This window comes from Triturus cristatus, chromosome 8, assembly GCF_964204655.1.
Source record: "Triturus cristatus chromosome 8, aTriCri1.1, whole genome shotgun sequence".
Classification (NCBI taxonomy): Eukaryota; Metazoa; Chordata; class Amphibia; order Caudata; family Salamandridae; genus Triturus; species Triturus cristatus.
The window spans coordinates 49,070,228-49,094,495 of record NC_140591.1 but is presented as its reverse complement, the minus strand read 5'-3'; the positions used below and the strand labels follow the sequence as shown (position 1 = coordinate 49,094,495).

The 24,268-nt window shown below is 45.5% G+C and overlaps 1 protein-coding gene across 1 annotated transcript in view; it reads left to right on the top strand.

Moving 5' to 3' along the window:
- Window positions 1–2,972, top strand: part of LOC146800033 (uncharacterized) — a 141,362-nt gene extending 138,390 nt beyond the window's left edge. Inside the window, exon 9 of the mRNA XM_085620933.1 lies at window positions 1,547–2,972. Within this exon, the coding sequence (XP_085477059.1) occupies window positions 1,547–2,442 (896 nt within the window). The 3' untranslated portion in view covers window positions 2,443–2,972. The remainder of the gene's footprint in view (window positions 1–1,546) is intronic.
- The last annotated feature ends 21,296 nt before the right edge of the window (window positions 2,973–24,268 follow it).

Sequence of the window (24,268 nt, the reverse complement as noted above, 5' to 3'; positions counted from 1 at the left end):
GGTTCCTGCATGCAGACACTCCAGCTCGCAGTAGTTTAACATCCCTCGCAGGGTGTCCAACTGGAGACTAGGACGGGTCCCATATTCTCTCATTCTCAGGTAATGGGGTTGACAAGATCCTAGAGGGATTTTTGGCATAACTCCTACATAGATGCTAGGTACATTTAGGTACATCTAGTTAGGGAGGCATTGTAGAAGTATGCACTTTTTATCATATGTTTTATGTACTTGTATATATTCATGATTACTACAAAATGGTAGAATTGTACCATCCTTTCACTTTCATAGTACTACTAATCATATATCTCTGCTGCTGTCTAATGGTTGTTACAGCTCATCTATTTTACACTAGACTAACAACTGTTCAATAAATTCTTATTGACAAACGCCCAGTATGTTTATTCTGTGTACCTCTGAGACAAACTAAGTGAGCACAAGTGACTGAGCGAAAGGTAGTATACTGTTTCCACGATCCTGAGGGATCAGGGTTGTCATGTTCTGAGGTTGCCAGAAACTATTCTCTCCCCGATAAGAGGAGATTATAGTGGCACTGTGAGCTATCTGATGCAAACAGGCTAACATATCCTGTGGGGGTACTCAGAACCAGTCTGCCACTAATTTGTTATCCGAACGCGCAGATCCTGTATAGGGTATATAGGAACTACAAGACAGGACTTAGGCCCTTATTATGAATTTGGTGGACCTCTTGCGTCGCCCCCACTGCGCCTTCCACAGGAGGACGACTAATGCACCCTCCCACCGGATTAAGTGTGTAATCCATGGTGGGTGGTGCTACGGCGGTCTCACAGCAGTGGTCTGTTAGGCTCATGGGAGAGCCTAACATGCAGACCACCGCCGTGAGAGCACCAACTTCACGTTCCTGCATGGTGTGGCATGCACCATGTTGTGTGTGCCACACTGTGCAGGAACAGGGGGGCACAACATGTGCCCCTCTGCATGCACCACCAGGGCCACAAGCTCACCACCATGAAAAGGGCGGGGGACAGACTACTTCTTATATGCTAGGGAGTGCTGCAGTGGCACCACCTGCATATTATTGCTTCTGAACTCTGTGCCACCACAGCAAGATCCTGGATCCAGCAGTCCTGTGGCAGTCCGATACCACACTTCTAATATCGTGGGCGGGCACTCAGTGTGGCGATGGTCAGACCACCATCGCGAGGGAAGCTGTCCTAAGGCCCCCAGAAACCAAATGTGTGCAAGCTGTCCCATCCTGAGTAGAACGATAACCCGAAGTTGACCTGGGGCAAATGACTATTTTGTCAAGCACACAACTTCCTATTTGGTTGCCATTCACCCAGGACAATATTGGATCCACTGGGTGAAAGCCATAGAGTAGGTCACTAATGGCCAGGTGAGTAAGCACTACTTCCAAAGCCAATTTGAGTATTTTAGGAACAATTTTATTACAGGTAATATATTAAGTGGCAGCAATTCTCTTTGCTAGCTAACCTCAGTCTTTTGTCTGTTTTTACTTTGTAATAATTTACAGTATATACTTTTTGCTTTTCTTTTCACTCTTTAGTGTCCGAGACCTCCAAGAAAGAGTCCCAGATACGCTCATTAACAAAATACCAAAGTGTGTACAAGACTGAGAGATGCTTCGCATTCAATGAGTGTGAGAAGAATTTTAACAAGAAGGCACTTCTTGTGGTGCATGAAAAATCTCCTTCAGAATCAACACCTTACACCATCTGTGAGTGTGAAAAGAGGTTTTCTGAAATATCAAATCTACCAAGGCACCAAATGTTACATACAGGAGTGAGGCCCTTTCACTGTATTGTGTGTGAGAAAAAATTTACTCGGAAGGAACATCTTTTAAATCCCAGAAGAATGCACACAGAGACCAGGCCGTATCACTGCACAGAGTGTGATAAAAGATTTACTCAAGAACAAAATCTTTTAGACCATCAAAGGACACACTCAGGAGAGAGGCCCCCTTACCAATACAGTGAATGCAAGAAGAACTATGCAGAAAATTCAGATGTTCTGGATCATCTAAAAATTCACACAGGAGTGAAGACCTATCACTGTACCGAGTGTGGAGAAAGCTTTATTAAAAAGTCAATTCTTAGAACACATCAAAGAATCCACTCAGGAGTGAAGCCTTTTCAGTGTGCTGTATGTGAGAAGAAATTTACTAGAAACTCATATCTTCTAGTCCATCAACGAATACACACGGGAGAGATGCCTTTTCACTGCACTGAGTGTGATAAAAGTTTTAATGATATGTCACATCTTCGATATCATCAAAGAATCCACACTGGTGAGAGGCCATTTAACTGCACTGAGTGTGAGAAAAGCTTTAGTCTCAAGCAAAGTCACACACAGGAGAGAGGCCCTTTCACTGCACAGAGTGTCAGAAGAGCTTTACTCATAAGTCAAATCTTCGAATGCATCAAAGAATTCACGCAGGGTTGAAACCCTATCAATGCACCATATGTGAGAAGAGCTTTACTCAAAAGGCACACCTTATTCAGCACCTAATAAAGCATGAGAAGGAGGCCAAATTACTACACCGAGAGTTTACAAGCTTTACACAAGTGTCCGATCTAGTGCACAAAGGAATCCATACAGGATGTGGCCAGTTCTCTGCATTATACGTGAGTAAAGATTTTCTACAAAATCACCATCTGGCACAAAGAAGAGTGACACAAAGAGGAGTGAGGCCCTTTACGGCACTACATATGAGATGATATTAATATGCTAGCCATGCTTACTCCAACACCAGAGAATACACAGACATGATGATGAGTAAAAGCAAAATCTATAGTACGAAATTAAATAGACCAAAAAAGCAGTGAGTAATATGATGCAAAAAGATATTCAAACCGATTTAATGTCTGCCAGATTTAAAATGCTCTAGCTCAGAATATATTAAGTCATTCAAAGAGATTTTGTCTTTCCTGTAATGGCCTATGAGGTACAAAAAATAAACATGTTGCCATAAATATCTCCTTGATGCTGAATTCTGTTCATTTGAGAAAAAAACAATCGGAAGAATAAAAAGTTAGTTGCCTTCAATGCTGGAGTTTTTTTTTATATTTCATTAATATATCCATAGTGGATTTAACATCTTCTCCTTCAATGGGTAAAAAATGCTTCGCTGTGAAATTATCATTTTAACAATTCATAAAATTCTGACCGGATATGAAGCTTTTCTATGTGAAAATAATGTAATCCAGAAAACATATTTCTGCTACACCATCTCATTAACATAAGAAAATTTAAAACAACATACATTCACAACTTTGGATGCTCAATAAACCTTCATTGTCAACAAGACCCCCTTTTTGTTTTTTTAAAAAAAGCGTATTAGTTCGTTTATTACTAAAATTCCATTACTGACCTTCCTAATACCTAGAGGTTGTACCTTTTGTGGTAAGGAGAGTGAATATACAGATGCGCAGCCTATTTATCATGGTCCTTCTGACGTATGTTTTTCCTGCAAACTTCTGCAATGTGAAATGACAAAAAAAGTTATTGATGGAATGCTTGAATTAATCTCAACCACTGGTAATTACATGGGACCGCATCACAGTCCATCATTATTTTGAACACCATGCCACCTAAGCTTAGACCCAGTCTACAATGTGAGGCATAGCAGAGTTGGGCAGGCAAAATTTGCTATGGCTTCATTGCATGTTGAGGTCATTGCCTTCCTCTTTTGCTGAAATAAATCTTTACATGGTATCTGTGAAAGAAAAAACATGCTGGTATAGCGGGAATCTCTAATTATGGGAGGATGGCTGACTGGTAGAGACTGGGCTTCCACCCCACTGGTGACCTGTCCACCAAAAAATAATTGGCCTCCATTGAATGAAAGTCTATTGATGTGTTGTCAGGAAGTGCATGCCTATGGTAAGCACATGTACATCAGAAATGTGATTATGACACGAGATATAGTACTTATCCAATACAGTCCCTTCCTTGTTAATACTGTATGAGGACTACAGTGTACATCATTTCCTTTATCAGTTACGTTCGACTAAGACAACTACCTCCGACTCACCACAGATAAAACAGAGATCCTGATCTTTGGAAATAAGGAGACCTAGTGGCCACCTGACCTGGGTTCTATGCCCACCCGCACAGACCACATCACAAACCTCTGCATCATCCTTGATGATAAGCTTTCACTGAACAAACAAGTCAATGCTGTGATCGCATCCTGCTGCCACATTCTCAGAATGCTTTGCAAAACCTTCTAATGGCTCCCCACGCACGTTAGACACACAGTAAACCAGGCAACGCACCATATGTCTGCATCTCTGGCCAACTCACGCACAGAGTACAAATCAAGACCACTGCCGTTAGACTCACCATAGACCTCCCCAGAAGCGCACACATTATGCTCTACATCGCGTAACTGCATTGTCTACCCATCCAGAAATGCTGCATATTCAGGCTTCTCATCCACGTCTACAAAGCCCCTCACAACACAGGACCTACCTTAACGGACTCAACGGACTCCATCTCTATCAACCCTTCAGACATCTGTGCTATACTTCTCTCACCTTTACACAAATTCCCTACATCTGCAAAAGCAAGATAGGAGGTTGTGCTGTTTGCTTCATTGTAGCCAAAAGGTGGAACGAGCACCCTCTACATATCAGGACCATCACTACACTCCCCAACTACTGCAAGAAGCTGAAGACCTTGATGTTCAACTAGGAGCACCTTCAGACCTACGCTTCTCCTCCTGCGCCTGGATAGCCTCACAGCTGATAAGCTGCACCGTACAGATCTTCATAACATAACGTAACATAGCATAACAGCATGGTTATGTTTGGTGCTTTTTGTTCTACAGTTTTGTGGCACAATGGATGGTTTAACATTCTCAAATGTCTAACATGATACAAAATTCGGCAATCTTTAGTTTGAATCGTTATGATCAGAATAAAACAAGTGAAAATCTATTCCATCTACACTATTAAACAGGTGAGATTATAAAATCGAGTGTGGGATTTTCTGAGGAAATTTAATGTTACTGATCCTAATCTGTTAGGTCAGTTCCCCTGAATTAAAACTGCACGTTGCCACACTTGTCTCAAGGTCCTCACAGGATCAATCCAACACTTAACGGTAGTTGCCTTCCTTTTCCTGTCATTATCAATCATAGCGGCACCACTCTGCTTCGTTCTCCCTCCTCCACCCTGCCATCTCACCCCCTCCTCACTAACTAGGACGAATGCGCAGCCTAGTTATACCCATGTACCTACGCGATCATACAGTCCCCTAATTTCTTCCCCCACATAACCATAATTAGTCCGAACCCAACGCTCACACCTAAAGTGAATATGATAATGTTATAAGCCCCATCGATCTGCCCAGTAGTTTCAATTGGCACTTGAAAGATGCAAAAAAGTTACAAATTATGTTAGTAGTGTTGTATAGTACTGCAGTAGTCCGTAAAGGCGCCCCTCAACAGCTTTATATTTGTGACAAATGCGGTAATTGTCATATTGTGTTGTCGTGTAATGTTATGTATGAAATAAATGAAATACCAGCATTTGTAAAGCGCACAGCTACCTCTGGAGAGGTGTCCCGGCACTGTGGGCCATCGGGAAGATTAAGCGAGCTATTGCCCAGAGTCACATGGAGCTGGGCATCCTGCCGCCGGGAATCGAACTGTGAACCCTGTGGTCCGGAGTCAGGCACCCTGGCCGCTGCGCCATTACCTCAGTGGCTGTGTAAATCAAAGCGAAAAATCAATAAATTCCTTTGTTAATGAGTGTGGATGCAGAACAGTGTAGCCTTGAAAGAATGTCATCACCTTTCCTAGCAACAGCCGAAATCTTTGGTATCCTGTTTTCTTCATACGGAAGAGATACTATGGTTAAAGACATGATGCATAAAAGTGATAGTGCTAAATTAAATACACCAAAAAGCAATGAGCATTATATTGCAAAAGCATATTAAAACCAATTTAATATCTGACTGATTTAAAAATGCTGTAGCTCAACATGTGATGAAACATGCCAAGAAATTGTCTTTCCTGTAATGACCTTTACCATGCAAAAAATAAACATGTTGCCATAATTGTCTCCTTTGTGTGGATTTCTGTTCATTTTAAGAAAAATAGATTGGAAGATTAAAAAGCCAGTTCTAGTTTTTCTTTAGTTTGAGCTGTAAATTTTTTTAATATATATTTATTTATTGAGTTTTGCAATGAGAGGACAATAGCTCACATTTGAGTCCAGTGTCGGCAGTTTTAATTTATACCCCCTGAGGAAAGTTGAATAGGTGTGATGCAAGTCTTCTCGAGATCTGAATCTCCCACGTCAAAAGCATATCCATGGCTTGCTCGGCTTATCCCTGCTCCCGCTCCAAAAACAAAAGTTAAGGGAGCACTTTGCCGAGCAAGTCGGCATGATCAGCTCCCTGTGGCTGTCTATACAGAAGGGCTACCCAGGCTAGAAAAGCGGGAGGAAATCCCTTCAGCTAATACTGTAAACAAGTAGTCCCACTCCACAGAGAGTCAAAAGCTTTGGTGGCATATAAAAAGACCGCCACCGAAGCCAACTCTGGGTTAATATTCTGTATCAGCGCGAACAAGGTGTACAAAGTATGGGAAGTAGCTCGTCCTGGCACGAATCCAGATTGGTCCAGTAGGACCAGTCCCTCCATCAACAGGCTGAGTCGATTGGCCAAAACTTTCACCAGTATTTTCGCATCGCAATTGATTAAGGATAAGGGCCTATCGGCCTCGCATTTGGTGGTGGTTTTTCCCAGTTCGAGGAGGGCGATAATCATACCTCACTCAGAGAGAGTTGGAGGATTCCCATAGAATTTGCTTCTGTGTAAACTTTTTTTAAGGATAGGAACTAGCGCTCCTTAATAGCATTTATAAAAATCCACCGGTAGGCAATCGGACCCTGGGCGCCAGATCGCAGTTGCATAATGGCTGCCCGTATTTCCTCTTTCTCTATGTCCGCCACGTGGAACTCCCTGTGTGTATCGCTAAGCCAACCCAAAGCTATATCCTACAGGTAGATGGGTCACATCTGCCGACTGGTCCCTGCGTGTGTAGAAGTAAATGGAGAAGGCAATAAGGTTGGCCGCGGTGTCTCTGCATGGACCCATCAGGGTCCTTCACCTCCAAAACATAATTGGAGAACCGGGGAGTGCGCACAGCCCCAGCCAAAGCTCTTCCCAGCCCCTCGCCCTCACCATATTGGCACATGTGGCAGTATTTAGTGCAAAATAGGCATTTGCTCCCTGCTGCCGATCGATATTCAGAGACCAGATCCTAGAGTTTGGCTTGCATCTTCCCATTGGGTAGATTTCAATTTTGGCCTCGGATATCTTAATATCTGGTTCTATTCTCCAAAGCATCTTCCGGATGTCACGCAGAATGCCACTTCCCTTTGCAATGCAAATACCCTGAATCGTTACTTTAAAGGCCTTCCAGACCACAGTCTGGTTTGGTACTGAGTCCAACTTCCAGGTAAAGAACTTGCATATCTCTTGCTTTAATTCTTCTCTAAAACATGTGTCTAATAAGGTCATGGGAGAGAGTCTCCATGACTGGTAAGGGGAGACGGGTATTGGCGGTCTTAGTTGCAGCAGTACCGGGGAGTGGTTGGAATATGTGCGCGGAAGATGCTTCGCTTTGATGAGCCAGGCACAAGACCTCGCGAGAGCAGCTAGTAGTCAATGCGTGACCAACTGGAGTGTACACTAGAGTGGAATGTGCCCTCTTTATGTGCAGGATGAAGTGCCCTTAAAGCATCTAACAATTCGCAGACCAGCCCTGGCCCAGGTTCTGGGCCTTCCTCTCCCTCCATACATTGCTCTGCGTCATACAATGACGCAGACCAGCCTGTCGGTCCCTGAAGGTGATGCACAGTGGCGGTCCCCTCAAGGTCAGCTGCGATGTTCCTGAGCCCCACCACGACCCAGTGTGTGGTCACTTCTAGAAGGATTCAGCTCTGGAGTTCCATTTTAACATAATCGCAGCAGCCATCTTGTAGGGCCCACTGGACCGCAGCATCAGTGCCCGCAGGGCTCCAGCTCGCATCTCGTTGGCAGCAATCCCAGTGTTCCCTTGCTCACCCAACTGTGGCGGAATACGTGCAGCATCTCGTGGGAGCAAAATTGCTCATCCGCAGTCTCATTTAGGGCAGGATTTTGTAGGATTGGTGTCCTGAATGGCAGGAGCCTCACTTGCTCTCTGGCGCCCCCATCTGAACTGTAATTTATGCTCTGTGACATGCCTACCATCTTGGGTACTGGCAGCAGGCATTATGCCATCACAATTCAGCTGTAAAAATGTATTACAGTTGAGCAGCTACGGCATTTTTCTTTTTTTTTTTTTACAAGTGGCTAGATATGTCACAGCTCCACTGTAATAAAGAAATTAGAAGCAGGCTTTATTATAATTGCATGCTCCCATGTACTGTAATGGTGGAATTTATATTCAGGTAACATAGTCTGGAAAGACTCTGCTCTCAACCAGTAGCCTCTTGCTGTTGGCTCTGGATGCATTGACAGTGTACATCTCTGAAATAATCTTATAACTATACGTAACAAATGTGTACGTGTGTGTCTCTGAGGTGGCACCACTGATAGTGCTATCGATGATGCAACATGTAATGTTATGTGTGAGGTAATGAACATAGAAGGTCCAGGTAAAACCTTTGCCCTGTCATCTTGATTTAAGACAGTGGGGGAATACCTAGTTCGCAGTATTTGGACAAAATATCAGGGGGAAAAAATGTGATACAAAATATTGTGTCAAGAATATCTGGATTACAGAAATACGTTAACAGAAATATCAAAGGTAAAAATATTGTTTTTAGTGTTTTTAATATTGATGTAGAAAATATTGTATGTAATACCGTTTGCAAGTGTTAATTTTGTATGTAATTTAGTGTAGTGCTTAATTGTATGTTAATTTATTTATTTGTGTTTTTAGTAAGATAGTTTATTAGTTATGAAATCTTTAACATTTGTTATTTTTAGTTGTATTGATGTATATAAATAATAGTTTTAGATTTTTTTTTAGTAGTGGGATATTGTGTTTTGAGGGGATAAGGATGGGAAGACTTGTAAAAATATTATGCAAATGAATGTTTTACAATTTTTTTAATGTATTTCTTTTTTGTTTTTAATTAATTTAAATGTCATATTAATTAAAATATATTAAAGGTATTAAGTTCAAAAAAGTAAAATAAATTACTAAAATAATTTACAAAATACAAATATTTAAAATGTTTTGTAATGAAGTAAAATTTCCAAATGTAATTTTTTTCTGGAATATATTCAAATTTAATCTTAAATACAATCTAAATAAAATCATGTAAATATTTATTAATGGTATTGAATATAAACCGATTTTTTTCTATAAAATGTAACTAAACTTTTGTTCTATTGAGGGGTCGATTCCGATCCGGGTCGGACAGCTCTCTGAGAGCTGTTTGTTGCCTTACCTTGCGACCGACACGTACCCGTAGCCGGTCTGTCCTGTTGATGAAGTACGATGTGCATAACTGCCAAAAGCCCGACCGACACGTAGTCTGTGATTCAAGCTTCATTCTCCGTCCGAGCCGTAACGCCTAGCGCCGAACCGAGTCGCCCGGAAGCAGTATCCATAGCAGTTTACGCCCTGACCAGTACGATGCGTACTTCCTACGCGCTGGACGGGTCGGCACGTCACAGCATCCGGAAATGAAGCATATCCGCTATGATTCGCGCCACAACTCAATCCACGGCTACGAGACGGACCAGCTTGCAACGGGTACGAGACGGAGCAACAAACAGCGTGTACGAGACGAACACATCATGAATCCCATTGCGCAGGTCATACCAGTACTCTACATCTATGACCGTATCAGGAACAGACGCGGACGGCACAGACGGTAAGTCAGACACACACAACACAAACAAACGACACGTACCCTCAAACTGTCACACACACCCAGGGGATCCATATCCTGGCCACTAACAACAGGCCACCATAGGGGTTGTATGGCCAGCACCACTACCACCCCCACCCATAGGGGACCTGTTGGCCATCACTACTGCCACCCCCACTCATAGGGCTTATGTTGCCCATCACTACTGCCACCCCCACCCATAGGGTACCTGTTGCCCATCACTACTGCCACCCCCGCCCATAGGGGACCTGTTGCACAACACTACTGCTACCCCCACCCATAGGACTTATGTTGCCCATCACTACTGCCACCCCCACTCATAGGGCTTACGTTGCCCATCACTACTGCCACCCCCACTCATAGGGGACCTGTTGCCCATCACTACTGCCATCCCCACTCATAGAGCTTATGTTGCCCATCACTACTGCCACCCATAGGGGACCTGTTGCCCATCACTACTGCCACCCCCACCCATAGGGCTTATGTTGCCCATCACTACCGCCACCCCCACCCATAGGGGACCTGTTGCCCATCACTACTGCCACCCCCACTCATAGGGCTATGTTGCCCATCACTACTGCCACCCCCACCCATAGGGGACCTGTTGCCCATCACTCCTGCCACCCCCACCCATAGGGGACCTGTTGCCTATCACTCCTGCAACCCCCACTCATAGGACTTATGGTGCCCATCACTCTTGCCACCCCCACCCATAGGGGACCTGTTGCCCATCACTACTGCCGCCCCCACTCATAGGGCTTATGTTGCCCATCACTACTGCCACCCCCACTCACAGGGCTTATGTTGCCCATCACTACTGCCACCCCCACCCATAGGGGACCTGTTGCCCCGCACTAATGCCACCCCCACTCATAGGATGTGTGATGCACCACACATCCATCATACACCAACATTATGTAAGTCTGCAAAATACATCCCCCCTAACATCATGACAACAGTGTGTAGTCTGTGACAAATGCCCACAACAGTGATCATGACTTCGAACATACAATGTAACTACCATCACATGTGTGACGAAAAACTGAGTGTGGCCTACACAAGGCAAGCATCACTAGCACTGTGCCAATGTAAAAATAACACCCCCTCACTGTGTAGAACAAAAGTTAAGTGTGGGTGTTCCAAACTGCAGCAAATGTCGAGCATTGCGGTGATGGGGTCTAAAACCCCCCTCATCACAGTGACCAAAAGGTAAGTGTCATCATGGACAAAGCTGCAAATGCCAAACAGCATGTATGATTCCTGGTCCCAACACATTAAACACTTTTGGGCTAAAGTAGTGGTTGTGTCCCATACCCACAGAGATGTGGTGAGGCTAACAGTGCTGTGATAACCTAACATACTCTCGGCCATGTGCAGACCAGCACCACCCATGGGGGCTGACAATGCATACAGTGTACAATGACACAAAAGCAGAAGTGACCATCACAAAGCATACACACATCTTGAAAATAGACACACAATTCAAAACAACCTGTGTAGACGGTAGGTTTCAGGTCACAAACTCCCATTCCATGACAGCAATGGCACCTAACAACCAGGATGAATGTGCAGAAGGATGTGATATGACTCACAGGGACAGCAGGGAAAATCACAAAAACAACATCCAGGCAATGGCCCACAACAGCAATACAAATGCACTGGTGCAGATGCACAAACAGGCAACTTCACACTGCACATCTGACACAACGTGTGTGTATCAGTATCCCCAGGCACATACACAACACATGAGGGGGGCTGAACCACAGTGACACAGATGTGGTCACAGTGCCATACAAAAGTAACCCATCAATGGGCCCCCCTTAGTGGGCAATCAGGCATTGTGAGATGTGAGGGAGCACAACAGACACGTGACACAAGCTGGAATGAACTCAAACTAACACAGCAAGAGACTGACACACAACATCACTACCCCCAGGGACAAGACATTGGGGTGACACAAGCATGCTTGACACCTCCACTGTGCTGACAAAGGTAGATGTCGTACAAACTGAGAAACCCAGACGTGTCCTGTGCCACAAACGTACATCACACCTACACAAACACAAATCACTCAGCATGGCCCGTCATCCATGGACAAACGGGAGCACATCCATGCAAACATTTATATCAGTCCACCCTCAACACCACACACCCTGAACTGCACCAATGTGCATCTATGAAGCTCACATGGACAGGTGACATTGCACATGCACCCATGACAAACACAGTAATGTTGGGAGGAACTAAGGTGCACAGACTCATCACACAAGGACAGTTTACAACCCTGGTGAATGACGGACATACTGCACAGAATGCGGTACATGGCCATGATGTCAAAGCTCACGTAACCTGCGGAATACCTGCCACAGTCCCAGGACAATGCAGAAGCCAAGGAGAACCACAAGGCACACATGCTGACACCTGCAAACATAGCAGCCCTGAACCGGACAAGTGGGAGCAGTCACAAACACATATCTCAAACACTGAAAGGTACAATCTAGGGACAACTACATGATATTGCGCACAAACAAGTGCCTTGGGGACCCCTGACTGTGTCCCATCTGTGTCTGACAACATCATCACCACTCAGAACTGACAAACCCCAATGATCAAACACCAATTAACAGTAGTGTGTCATGCACCCACACATCTGGTAGCCCATGGCAAAGTTGTGGGATGAACACAGTACCACTCAGCAAGCATCAACAACAGGAACATATAAAGTGAACAGTGCCTGTGTATGAAAAGTGATGTGGACATACCCACACATGCTCACACAAAACACACCATGGGCCCAGGCAATGTCACGGAACACCACACTTACTTGAAGGGACTCAACTCCTGTGGATGCACAGCTGTGCCTAACATAGTCCCAGCAGGTCTCAGTCATGTTAGCAGAACACTTGGTCAGTCAGCCATCAGTTACCACACAGTGAAGCCTCTGGTCACAACAGCCTGAGTACGGGAGTCTCCCTTAAGTCATCTGCACATGCTCAACTCATATGTCCAGCAAGTAGCACAGAGGACCCAGTTGCTCCTACACCAATGATGCCCACACCTTTAGGTCCAGTGGAGATGCGCCCACAGTCAGGAAAATAGACAAATTGGACAATGGGATGCACATCATATGTGCAAGCCACAGATATTACCATGCAAATGAAATGTTCACACATTGTTAATTATGACACACCCAGTTAGCTGCAAAGGATGACATGGAAACTGACCAGAATAGGATACATATCTCATGGCCCACAGGGAGTACCTCACGTCAACACCTCAGTATTCAACATTTGAAATCCAGCATTAGAACTGCAAAGTCATGGTAAACATCATCAACATAATGTACAGCTAAATCAAATTCACAAGGATAAAGAAAAAAGCTTTATTCAGCAGATGAAAAATTAAACGTCCGTTCAAAACAAAGGCCTGTCCATTATCAAATGACAAGAAGTGAACTTGAGTGACAACTGTCACACGTTGCTTGTCTTTACTGCTAAGGACAGGGGACATCCCCTCGGAGGGGCATACATGGGGGCAGGCCAGGCACCGCAGGGACAGGATCAGGGCTCAGCAGAAGGAGGCAGTGAAGGGAAAGGTGGATGCAGGAGAGTCACTGGCAACTGCAGTGGAGCTGACTGAAGTAGTGGGTGCAGTCACAACTGTGGGGCACAAGTCAGATGGGGTGGGTGCCGGCACAACTTCAGTGGGCAGGTCAGATGGAGTGGATTGGGTCCCCACTGCAGTGCCTAACTCAATGGGAGCGGAATGGCGTACAGGTGAAGTCGGCAGGACAGAGAGGGGGGACACGGTCCCCACATCAGTGGCACTAACCGTCTGACCGGGGGTGGAAGAGCAAGTGGTGGGGGGGAGGGACTCAGCATTTTGCGGATGATGTATCTGTAGGTGGGGGAACCTGGGGCAGGGTGTGGCGGGGGAACCTGTTGAGTGGTGGCCTGAGAAATGGAGGACGGAGACTTCACCGTGGAGCTGCGGGGCAGGGGTGGGGTCTTGCTCTTCCGGCTCTGGGGTGACTTGCGGGTGGGGGCCTCAGTCTGACTGCGCCTGGGGGAGGGTATGAGGGGCACTCCCCTCAGTGTGAGAGGACTTCCTCTTCCCCTTGTAAGATAGATCTGCTGTGTTGGTGGGGAAGAGGCCAAGGTCACAGAGGAAGAGCTTCTGTGGAGATGGGGTTGCAGGTGAGGCAAGGGAAGGGGGCTGGGAGGAAGAGGTATCGGAGGACTGCGGAGTGGTTGTGGATGACTGTGTGTGTCTGCAAACCATCCCCTGTGAGTGTGGTATCAGTCCCCTGTGCTTGCTTGTGTGCACGTCTAGACCTTGTTTTGGGTGTTTGTGTGCTGCCCGTGTCTGTGGCTTTGTGAGAATGTGCAGGTGTGTGTGTGCTTGGGACCGGTAGGGTGCTAGGAATCGTGGGTGGTGCAGGGGTAGGAGGGGTGCGGGACTGTTGGAGGAGGGACACTGCTGCCGTCAGGTAGGAGGCCACGGACTGATTGGTCCTCTGTAGGGCAGACATGCCCGATGAAATGCCCTCCATGAACGACACCAGTTGTATCAACAGACTGGTGTGTGCATGGAGGACACTCAGCATTGATGTCTGCCCTACATGGATCTGTCTAAGTAAGTCCACAGACAACTCACTCAGGGCAACAGGGAACACAGGGGCAGGGGGTGCGGTGCCTGGCACAAACTAGACATGCTCCCGAACACGGGAGCCTCCACGGATCTCTGGGATTGGGAGCCGATGGGAGGGTGGTGATGGTGGTGGCGGGGACAGCCTCACTAGCTGGTGTTTGGTGGCTGCTGACACCTGCCTCCACAAGGGAGTCATCTTCCGAGCTGCTGTGGCCCTCAGCCGGGGTGGATGGTGCTGAGGACTTCTCGGTGTGGCTCCACTCGCCCTCTGTGCCACTGGGTCCCCCAGACTCCTCGCATTCTGTCCCAGTCAGGCTCTGTGGCTCCTCCTGGTCCGTGGAGCTGTCCCCTCCTGTGGCCGTAGATGTATCTGGATAGAAATAGGAAGAAAGAGAACAACATCAATCACCTGCACTGACTGACCACAGTGAGTACATCACATCACAGGGCAAGCCCTGGCATCATCAGCTGAACAGTGCTCAAAGTGCTCACACTGTTTAGAATAACCCAATTGTCAGTCTCACCATCAACCATGGCACACATATCACTCCTGGACTTGCACCCATATGTCTGTTGCATGTTGGATGCTAATACCCCAATGTGCCGACATGCACCACCCACACATTATTTGGACATGCAAGTGAACATGTAGGAGTATGTCACTATACAAACAGCACACCTCTTGCCACTGACTCAGTACAGGTGTCTGGCTGAAGGGATGGCCAGAGACTCATTTCACATGCTTGTGATGCATGCCAGCAACACACACTAGGATGTTCTCATGTCCTGATAGTCAATGCCGCAATGGAGTGCATGGAGCACACTTGAACACAATGCAGGATCACTCCTAGCAAGTTAAATGCCATGGCACTGGCATGCCTGGAAAGTCAGGCAACACTGTCTCCTGTCACAGGGGCAGAGCATCCAGACAACAACAGTATGCACTGTGTCACAATCATAGCTCAGGGGTAAAGCAAACTCTGCAGCTGACAAGTGCACTTGCCCATCCCCTGCAAACAACATATCCCGGACCCAGAAGACCCTACATCATACACATCAGACATATGAGTCTCTGCAAACACAACTCCCTGTACATTAGCACATCACAGTCTGCTGTGCATGTAACCCAGCTGCCTGAAGTGCCCAGTTGCATACACCATTGTGCGCTGTCAAATGACCACACACCTATGTCATACAGGTCTTGTCTCTCATAGACACATCTCAGATGTCCTGCTGACCCTCAAACTCATGAACACCCCAGTTGTACGTAACAGGAAGCCACACCACAATGACACAGAGACAGACACCTGAAGGCCCATGTCACTAAGCACAACCTGTAAGTTGATACACAGGAGTGGGATTACAGAGTGTTTCTAAATTCCCTTGAGTAGGCATGACTGCCCATGTCTATGTGAAACAGTGTGTGGCCCTGGACAGTAGTCAGGTGGCTAAGCAAGTGTGACATACTTTATATACGTACTCCTGAGGCCCACAAATTTGATTCCCCTGCTGCATGGGTTTGTTTGAAATACCCCAGGCACATGTGGCGACTCAGACCAGCAATTGTAACACATATCAAGGGCACACACAGATCACATGTCAGATCTCAGGCATTGGGTAAACAATTGACCCACCCATGAAACACACAACAGAGTCACGGGAACAGATGCTGTCCGGAAGCTGAAGCATAGCTGACTGCAGGGACACAGTGCCCTAGTGACACAAGCAACATACTGTAGGGGCCACACCTGTGGATCAGATGAGGAGGGTGCATCACACAATTGAAGGACCAGAGTATTGGACTACAAGACCTACATAATGTGGAAGTGTGATCAGGCCAAAAGACTGCCATTAGCATGTCAGACATAGTACACAGATTAGGCATGTATTTACCCCCTAACTGCTGCTGTCTGGCCTTCAGGTGCCTATCCAGGTCCGGGAAGACCACCGCCAGTATCCAGAGCATGTGGGGGGTCAGGGTCCGGTATCCGCCCCTGCTGCGAGGAGGCGTGAGCTTCAGCTGGACCCTTGCGATCCTCCGGGTCCAGCCCCGAAGGTCCTGCCAGCTCTTCTGGCAGTTGCGGATCCGGTGCTTGTAGACCCCCACCGAACGAACTGCCCGGGCGATGGTCAGCCATATCTCCTGCTTCTGGTGGGCATCAACCTGTGAGGATGACAAAGTTGAAAGTCCATTAACACACATGCCCCATATTTGTGCTGCACACATTTGGATATACATGTCATCATCACAAAGGGAAATGGGTGACAGAGGTAGTGCACCCATGGAAAAGGACAAATGACCTGCATGTCTGACATGTTAACAATGCCTGGGAAGTTTAAGCTTTCACAAATGCACTTTAGCTGCAGAACACCTGTTCATTACATGTACCTACACACTTTGGAGGATGAAAGTACTCAGTGAGTATGCTTGCCACTGGTGTACACAATGCTAGTACTGCTAGTCAGACAACATGCACAATTAGGAAGGCAGTGGACTGCACACTCACCTCCTCCCCTGGTTTCCCATACAGCTTGCTGTACTGTGGAAGGAGCCCGTCCAGCAGGGCCTGGTTCTCCTCCTCAGTGAAGGCTGGGGGCCCTCTCCAGAGTACGTGCCATAACAGTAGCCAGAGGGTGTGACATTGCCTGGGCCCATGGTGTGTGTTGTGTGAGCATGTGTGGGTATACACAGGCACTGTTCACTTGATATGTTCCTGTTGTTGATGCTTGCTGAGTGGTACTGTGTTCATCCCACAACTTTGCCATGGGCTGCCAGATGTGTGGGTGCATGACACACTACTGTTAATTGGTGTTTCATCATTGGGATTTGTCAGTTCTGAGTGGTGATGATGTTGTCAGACGCAGATGGGACACAGTCAGGGGTCCCCAAGGCACTTGTTTGTGCGCAATATCATGTAGTTGTCCCTAGGTGGTACCTTTCAATGTTTGAGACATGTGTATGTGTGTGTGACTGCTCCCACTTGTCCGGTTCAGGGCTGCAATGTTTGCAGGTGTCAGCATGTGTGCCTTGTGGTTCTCCTTGGCTTCTGCATTGTCCTGGGACTGTGGCAGGTATTCCGCAGGTTACGTGAGCTTTGACATCATGGCCATGTACCTGCAGTGGTAGCAGGGATGTTGTCCAGTAGCATGTAGTGCAGGCAAGTGAGCTCTCTTGGGTCCATCCAGCCTTATATCTGTGCTGCAGAGGCAGACTCTGTGCCATGTGTTCCCAGTGATAGGTCCAACACGGTTGCATTCTATGAATCTGGCCAATCCATGGAAATGTATGACTCGTACACGTCTTCTGCATCGTTCAAATCTTCACCTTCATAAAACCCTAGGAATTGCCATTGTTGTAGGCATCCAACTGCATTTCCAGCGCACAACTCGTACAAGTTTTGAATCTGCATCTGTCTCCATGACAGTCCAGAGCCAATGGGTGCGCACGGCTCGGTCAACTGACTGTACAACACGTATTTTGAAAACACACATACATCCGTCTCCATACAATTCAAAGGCCAAGGCGTACGCCTGTCTCGGAACATGCCTGCCCGACGCGCATGCATGATAGTCACCTGCGTCGGACCTCATTGCAGTCAGTGGCAAAGCGTACCCACGGCTCTGTCATGAACTGTGCAATGCGTATGCATTGTCACCCGCGTCGGAGCTCATTGCAGTCAATGGCAAAGCGTACGCACGGCTCGGTCATGAACCGTGCAATGCGTACGCATTGTCACCCGCGTCGGAGCTCATTGCAGTCAATGGCAAAGCGTACGCACGGCTCGGTCATGAACCGTGCAATGCGTATGCATTGTCACCAGCGTCGGAGCTCATTGGTGTGACTATTTGACAGCTTCAACACACAATTACTTGCCAAGGACACATGCACACCTACCACACTACAACATTGGCCACACAGTGTCCCATGGCATGTAAGGCTGCATTCCCTTGTGTTGGGGGGGACAACATTTGGTTTGTTGTGTGGCACTTTTGTACAGCCATGTCAGATCTCGTGCTCTTCTCTACGCTCGGGAGCAGAATGTCGCAAGTTCCCAAAGCCTCTCTCAGCTTTCCCAGCAACGCTCTCTTAGAAGCGAGTACACCAAAGAAACCCAAGGGGGGAAAGGGGATGGGACAGAGAAGAGACAGTCACTTTGCGTCTTCTTCTTTCTTCAAGTTGACGCCCTTTCTTCTTCTTACTATCTACTCATTGGCTGGACAGGTGTGTATTTGCTGTAAGAAATGTATTCACATAAATTATATTTTTGTCTCTAACCCTCTTCAGTTCTATATATATTGCCTATTCCTTTTCTGTGACCTACCCTGCTTGAAGTGACCAATGCTTCTCTTCTTTTTATTAGTCTAGTCTTGTGTGATGTCTTCTGTGATTCAGTGAACTAGAATGATTTTAATGCATTAGCCTACTCTTCCAATCTATATTTATTCCTCTCTTATTGTCTTTTCTTTTAGACTTCTTACCAAAATTGCTCTGGAAGTATGCCTCAAAACTGGATTCTGAAGATGGTAAGTAGATCTCTTTTTATTGGTAACTAACTTTCTTCTTTTTTAAAGATAATGCTTCCACCTTTTAATTCCTGCTTGTGAGTCACTACTCTCCGTTTAAGGCTCATTATTCTAGACACTACTCTCTTGAACAAACTTGGTGCCTAAAATACTTTTACTGTTCCTCTGCTCTGCTTTCTTTTTATTTCTTCTGAAAATACGGAGTACACTACTCTGGTTTCTGAAAATCTCTTGTATACTTTTCCTGGTATTTAGCGCGTCTATTTATTGACTTGTGCTGACTCTGAACTCTCCGCTAAATCAGCGCTTCGTTCTATGAAGGTTGCTCCTCACTGACTGAAGTTTTTTCTGTTGTAAGCATATACGTAGCACGTCTTCTAATAATAATTCTGTACTATCTCTAAGCTTGCCGCTTGCCTAGCGCGTCGAAAATGTTGCTCTACACTACTAATATTTCCACAGCTTCCTCATGCGCATGCCTGGATTTGAAACTCTGATTTATTACGCGCACTCAAATTTGAACGGTCTTACTTGAAAATGTCTTTTCTCCTTTACTAGTTCATTTCGTGTATTCACTGATTAGCGCGACAAAGTCTTTTCCTTCTCTCGCTTCGCGACGCAATTCAGGACGGCCTTCTCTCCTCAGAATCTCGGTGAAGTGCGCCACTCCAACGGCCTGACACCTGGATCTTAGTGATTGTTGGGGAACACTAGAGCGCTAACCTGCTGCTCCATTGTTCCTGTTCTAGCGGCCATCTTTGACTTAGTTCTATCCTTAGGTTGGCTCTGTGCATAGCGTCTTTTCCTTTGATAGTTGGATTTTAAGTCATTTACTCTTACAGTAAGTTTGTTTTTTACTTGAGGCCTGACAATCCTGACAGTACCCCCCCTCAAAGAGCTTCCTCCCTGCTTAGGCTTATTTGGAAATCGTCTATGAAATTCCTTAATTAATCTAGGGGCATGTACGTTTGAAAACAGTTCCCAAGATCTCTCCTCAGGCCCATAGTTCTTCCAATCCAACAAATAGTACAGTTGACCCTTTCGTATATTAGAATCTAATACTTGCTGTACCTCAAACTCTTCTCCTTCCTCTGTTTGGATTGGTTTTGGGTTTTTTTTAATCCGTAAATCATTTGACACCTTTTTTAACAAGGAGATATGGAACACCGGATGAACCCGTAAACCTTTAGGCAATCTCAACTGATAATTTAATGTACTTAGCTTTTTCTCAACCAAGTAAGGGCCTACAAATCTGGGCTGTAATTTTCTGACTCCCTTAAGCCTAAGATTCTTTGTGTTTAGCCACACCTTATCTCCTACTTGTAATTCTGGTTCTCTTCTTCTTTTCTTGTCTGCATAAAATTTGTAACTCTCCTTTGCCTTGGCTAAGTTTTCTGTGGCTAATCTATGCACTCGTGTCATGTGTCCAACTAAATCTGTCACCGCAGGTACATCTACTTCCTGAAAACTTAAGGATTGATGAGGATGTCTTCCTGTATTTAAATAAAAAGGAGAGTAACCTGTAGACACATTCTTTGCATTGTCATGCACAAATTCTGCAGCCCACAGGAAATTGGGTCAATCACCCTCCTGTTCTAACAGACACAATCTTAGGTACTGTTTTAATTCCTGATTTGTTCTTTCTGTTTGGCCATCTGTCTCTGGGTGATAACTAGTGGTGTACCTGGTGTCAATATTCAATTTCTCAGTAAAGGCCTTCCAGAAATGGGATAAGAATTGAGAACCCATGTCTGATATCAAAACCTTTGGGATGCCATGGGCTCGAACTATGTTTTGACTAAAGGTATGTGCCAAAGTTGCTGCCGTGGGAACCCCCTTTAAAGGTATAAAATGGGGCATCTTAGTAAATGCGTCTACACATACCAATATTGTATCAAAACCTCTACTAGATGGTAAATCAACTATTAAATGCAAAGTTATGGTATGCCATGGGTAAGGTGGAGTTGGCATGGGTTGCAGTAACCCCTTGGGAGCTTGCCGCTCCGGCTTTCCCCTAGCGCAGATCTCACATGTGGTCACATATTGTCTCACATCTTTTACCATGCTTGGCCACCAAAAACGTCGTCTCACTAGGTCTTCAGTCTTTGTAATCCCTTTATGTCCTGCCAATATTTCATCGTGACACTCCTTCAAAGCCCTTTGCTGCATTTCGAACGTTGGCAGTTAAAGAGCTCCTTGATGGTATGGTAACCCTTCTCGAATTTCTCGCTCAGGATCTTCCTTCACCCATTCTTCCATTTCTTCAAAGGACATTGAGGTCTGATTTCCTTCTTCCTGCGACTCTCGCAGAACTGCTCCAATCACCTTTTCTGCTGGTATGATTGTCTGTGCCTTAACCTCTTCCAAAACTCCTTCTGTTCCCTTCCTAGACAAGGCGTCAGCCTTACCATTTTGCGAACCTGGACGATAGGTAATGACAAAATCGTAATCGGCGAAATATAATGACCAACATAGTTGTCTAGGAGTTAGGGTTCTCGCCGACTTCAAAAATTTCAAATTTTATATGGTCAGTATAAACTGTTACCACATGTCTAGCTCCCATCAAATAGTGTCTCCACTCCTTGAATGCATCTTTAATGGCTAATAACTCTTTCTCCGTGATGGTGTAGTTGATTTCCGCTGCTGTTAGTTTCCTGGAACGATAAGCCACTGGGTGCAGTTGTCCGGTAGACTTGTGTCTTTGGGATAACACTCCTCCCAAAGCCAAATTGGAGGCGTCTGTTTCTACAAAAAATGGCTCTGATGGATCGGGATGAAGTAATATGGGCGCAGTGGTGAAATCCTTCTTTAATTGATGAAATGATTTTTCTGCTTCCTTTGTCCACTCAAACTTGACACCCTTCTTGAGTAATCTTGTAATTGGAACCAACTTCTGAGAGAAATTTTGAATAAACTTCCTATAGAAATGAGCAAATCCTATGAAACTTTGAATTTCTTTCACTGATTTAGGGGATTCCCATTCCAAAACTGCCTTGATTTTATTTTCATCCATGGTTACTCCACTCGGCGCTAGCACAAAACCCAAAAACTCCACAGAGGAAACGCTGAATGCACATTTCTCTAATTTTACAAATAAACTGTTCTCTCGCAGTTTCTGCAGGATTTGTTTAACATGTTCTTCATGCTCTTCTACGGTGTTTGATTAGATTAGTATATCATCTATGTACACTATTACATTCCGATCAATTAATTCTTTCAACACATTATTGATGAAGTGTTGAAAAGCGGCTGGGGCGTTGCATAGGCCATAAGGCATTACTTGATACTCAAAAAGCCCATGCTTGGTCCTGAATGCTGTCTTCCATTCGTCTCCTTCTCAAATTCGGACTAGATGGTACGCCCCTCTCAAATCCAACTTGGTATAAATTTTTGCTTCTTTCACCTGATCCAATAATACTGAGATTAAAGGCAAGGGATACCGATTTTTAACTGTTATCCGATTTATTGCCCTATAGTCGATGCAGGTTCTCAATTCTCCGTTTTTCTTTGGAATAAAAAAAAGTGGAGAAGAGACTGGGGATTGTGACGGTCTGATAAATCCGTTCTCTAAATACTTCCGTATATACTCCCTCAGGTGTTCGTCTTCTCGCTCTGTCAAGGCATATATCCGGCTACATGGAAGATTGGAACCGGGTTCCAAATCAATTTTACAGTCAAAGTCTCTATGTGGTGGGAGCCTCTCAGCATCCTCTTCACTAAAAACATCCTGAAACTCAGCATAAACTTCAGGCAGTTCCGTCGTATTTATAACACAAATAGTAGATTCTCTTTCACTTAGATGAAATGCCTGCGTCTTCTCGTGAGCTCCGTGACATTCCTGATAACAATTTTCCTTACAATAGTCCGAGTTCAGTGTTACAGAGCGAGCTCCCCAATCAATGGTAGGATTATGCTCTGTGAGCCATGGTAGTCCCAATATCAATTGGAACTGTGGGGCATCTATCAAGTTGAATTGCAGGATTTCTCGATGACCCTCTTCCGATTCCAAATCCACAGGCTCAGTATGGCTTACTATGGGTCCTGACGAAAGATTTGTTCCATCTACAGCTCGGTCTGCCTCGCTTCTTTCTTTCTTGATTGCCTTCAATCCGATCCTCTCCGCAAACTTTAAATCACAAAAATTGCCCGTAGCTCCTGAATCTATCATGACAGTTATTAGCTTCAATATTCTTTCTCTATACCGTAGAGTCATCATCATAACCAAATGCAGAGCTGCAGACTGCAAAGTATTTGCCAGGTAATGTGAATCTGGAGCTGTTTTAGAATCTGCAACCACCAGTCCAACTTTACTTACTGGTGGTGCAAAGCGTTTTCCGACGTTTTCTGCTTAGGTTTCTTGGGACAATTACGGACAAAATGCCCCACACCTTAACAATAAAGGCATTGCTTGTTCACCCTTCGTTTTTCTTTCTCTTCTTTAGAAAGCGTTCCTCGGATCGTACCAATTTGCATGGGTTCTCCCCCACGGGTCGAGTTATTATCCTTGCTGCCTTCTGTTCTTACTCGATCAAATCTGGCCACACTTGGGCGATAATCTCGCTTCCTCTCTCCTCTTCTTTCACCTTGACGGAAATCGATTTCTAACACTAGATCGATTAATGCTGAAATCTCTGTGGGTCTATTGGGTACTTGGGCTAATGCATCCTTTAATTCGTCCTTTAACCCTCGATAAAATACAGCGGCTCTTTTGTTCTCCGGCCATTCAGTTTCTACAACCAACTTATTAAACTGGGCCAAATAAGCTACTAGATCTCGATTGCCCTGTTTAATTTCCAATAACTCGTTGTCTGTTGCCGGCGACACTCTTCTCCTGTCAAAGATCCGAAGAAATTATTTTTTAGATTCATCCAAATCATATAATATTGGAGCATTGCTGGTCACCAAGGGCATAGACCAAGACGCGGCATCCCCACTTAAGTAAGACAGGATAAATGCCACTCGAGACTGCGCATCAGGGAAAAGTGCCAGGCGACACATAAAGTGAAATGTGCATTGTGTCAGAAACACTTGAGACTTTTGAGGATCTCCACTAAAACGCTCAGGGGGTGCCAAGGGAATTACGGGTGACAGAGAATGAATTACTTGTGTCGTAACCTTAGGGTGGGGAACTGGTGCTTCACTGGGACTACCTTCTGGAAATGCTGAATATCTTAAACTTGGACCAGACACAA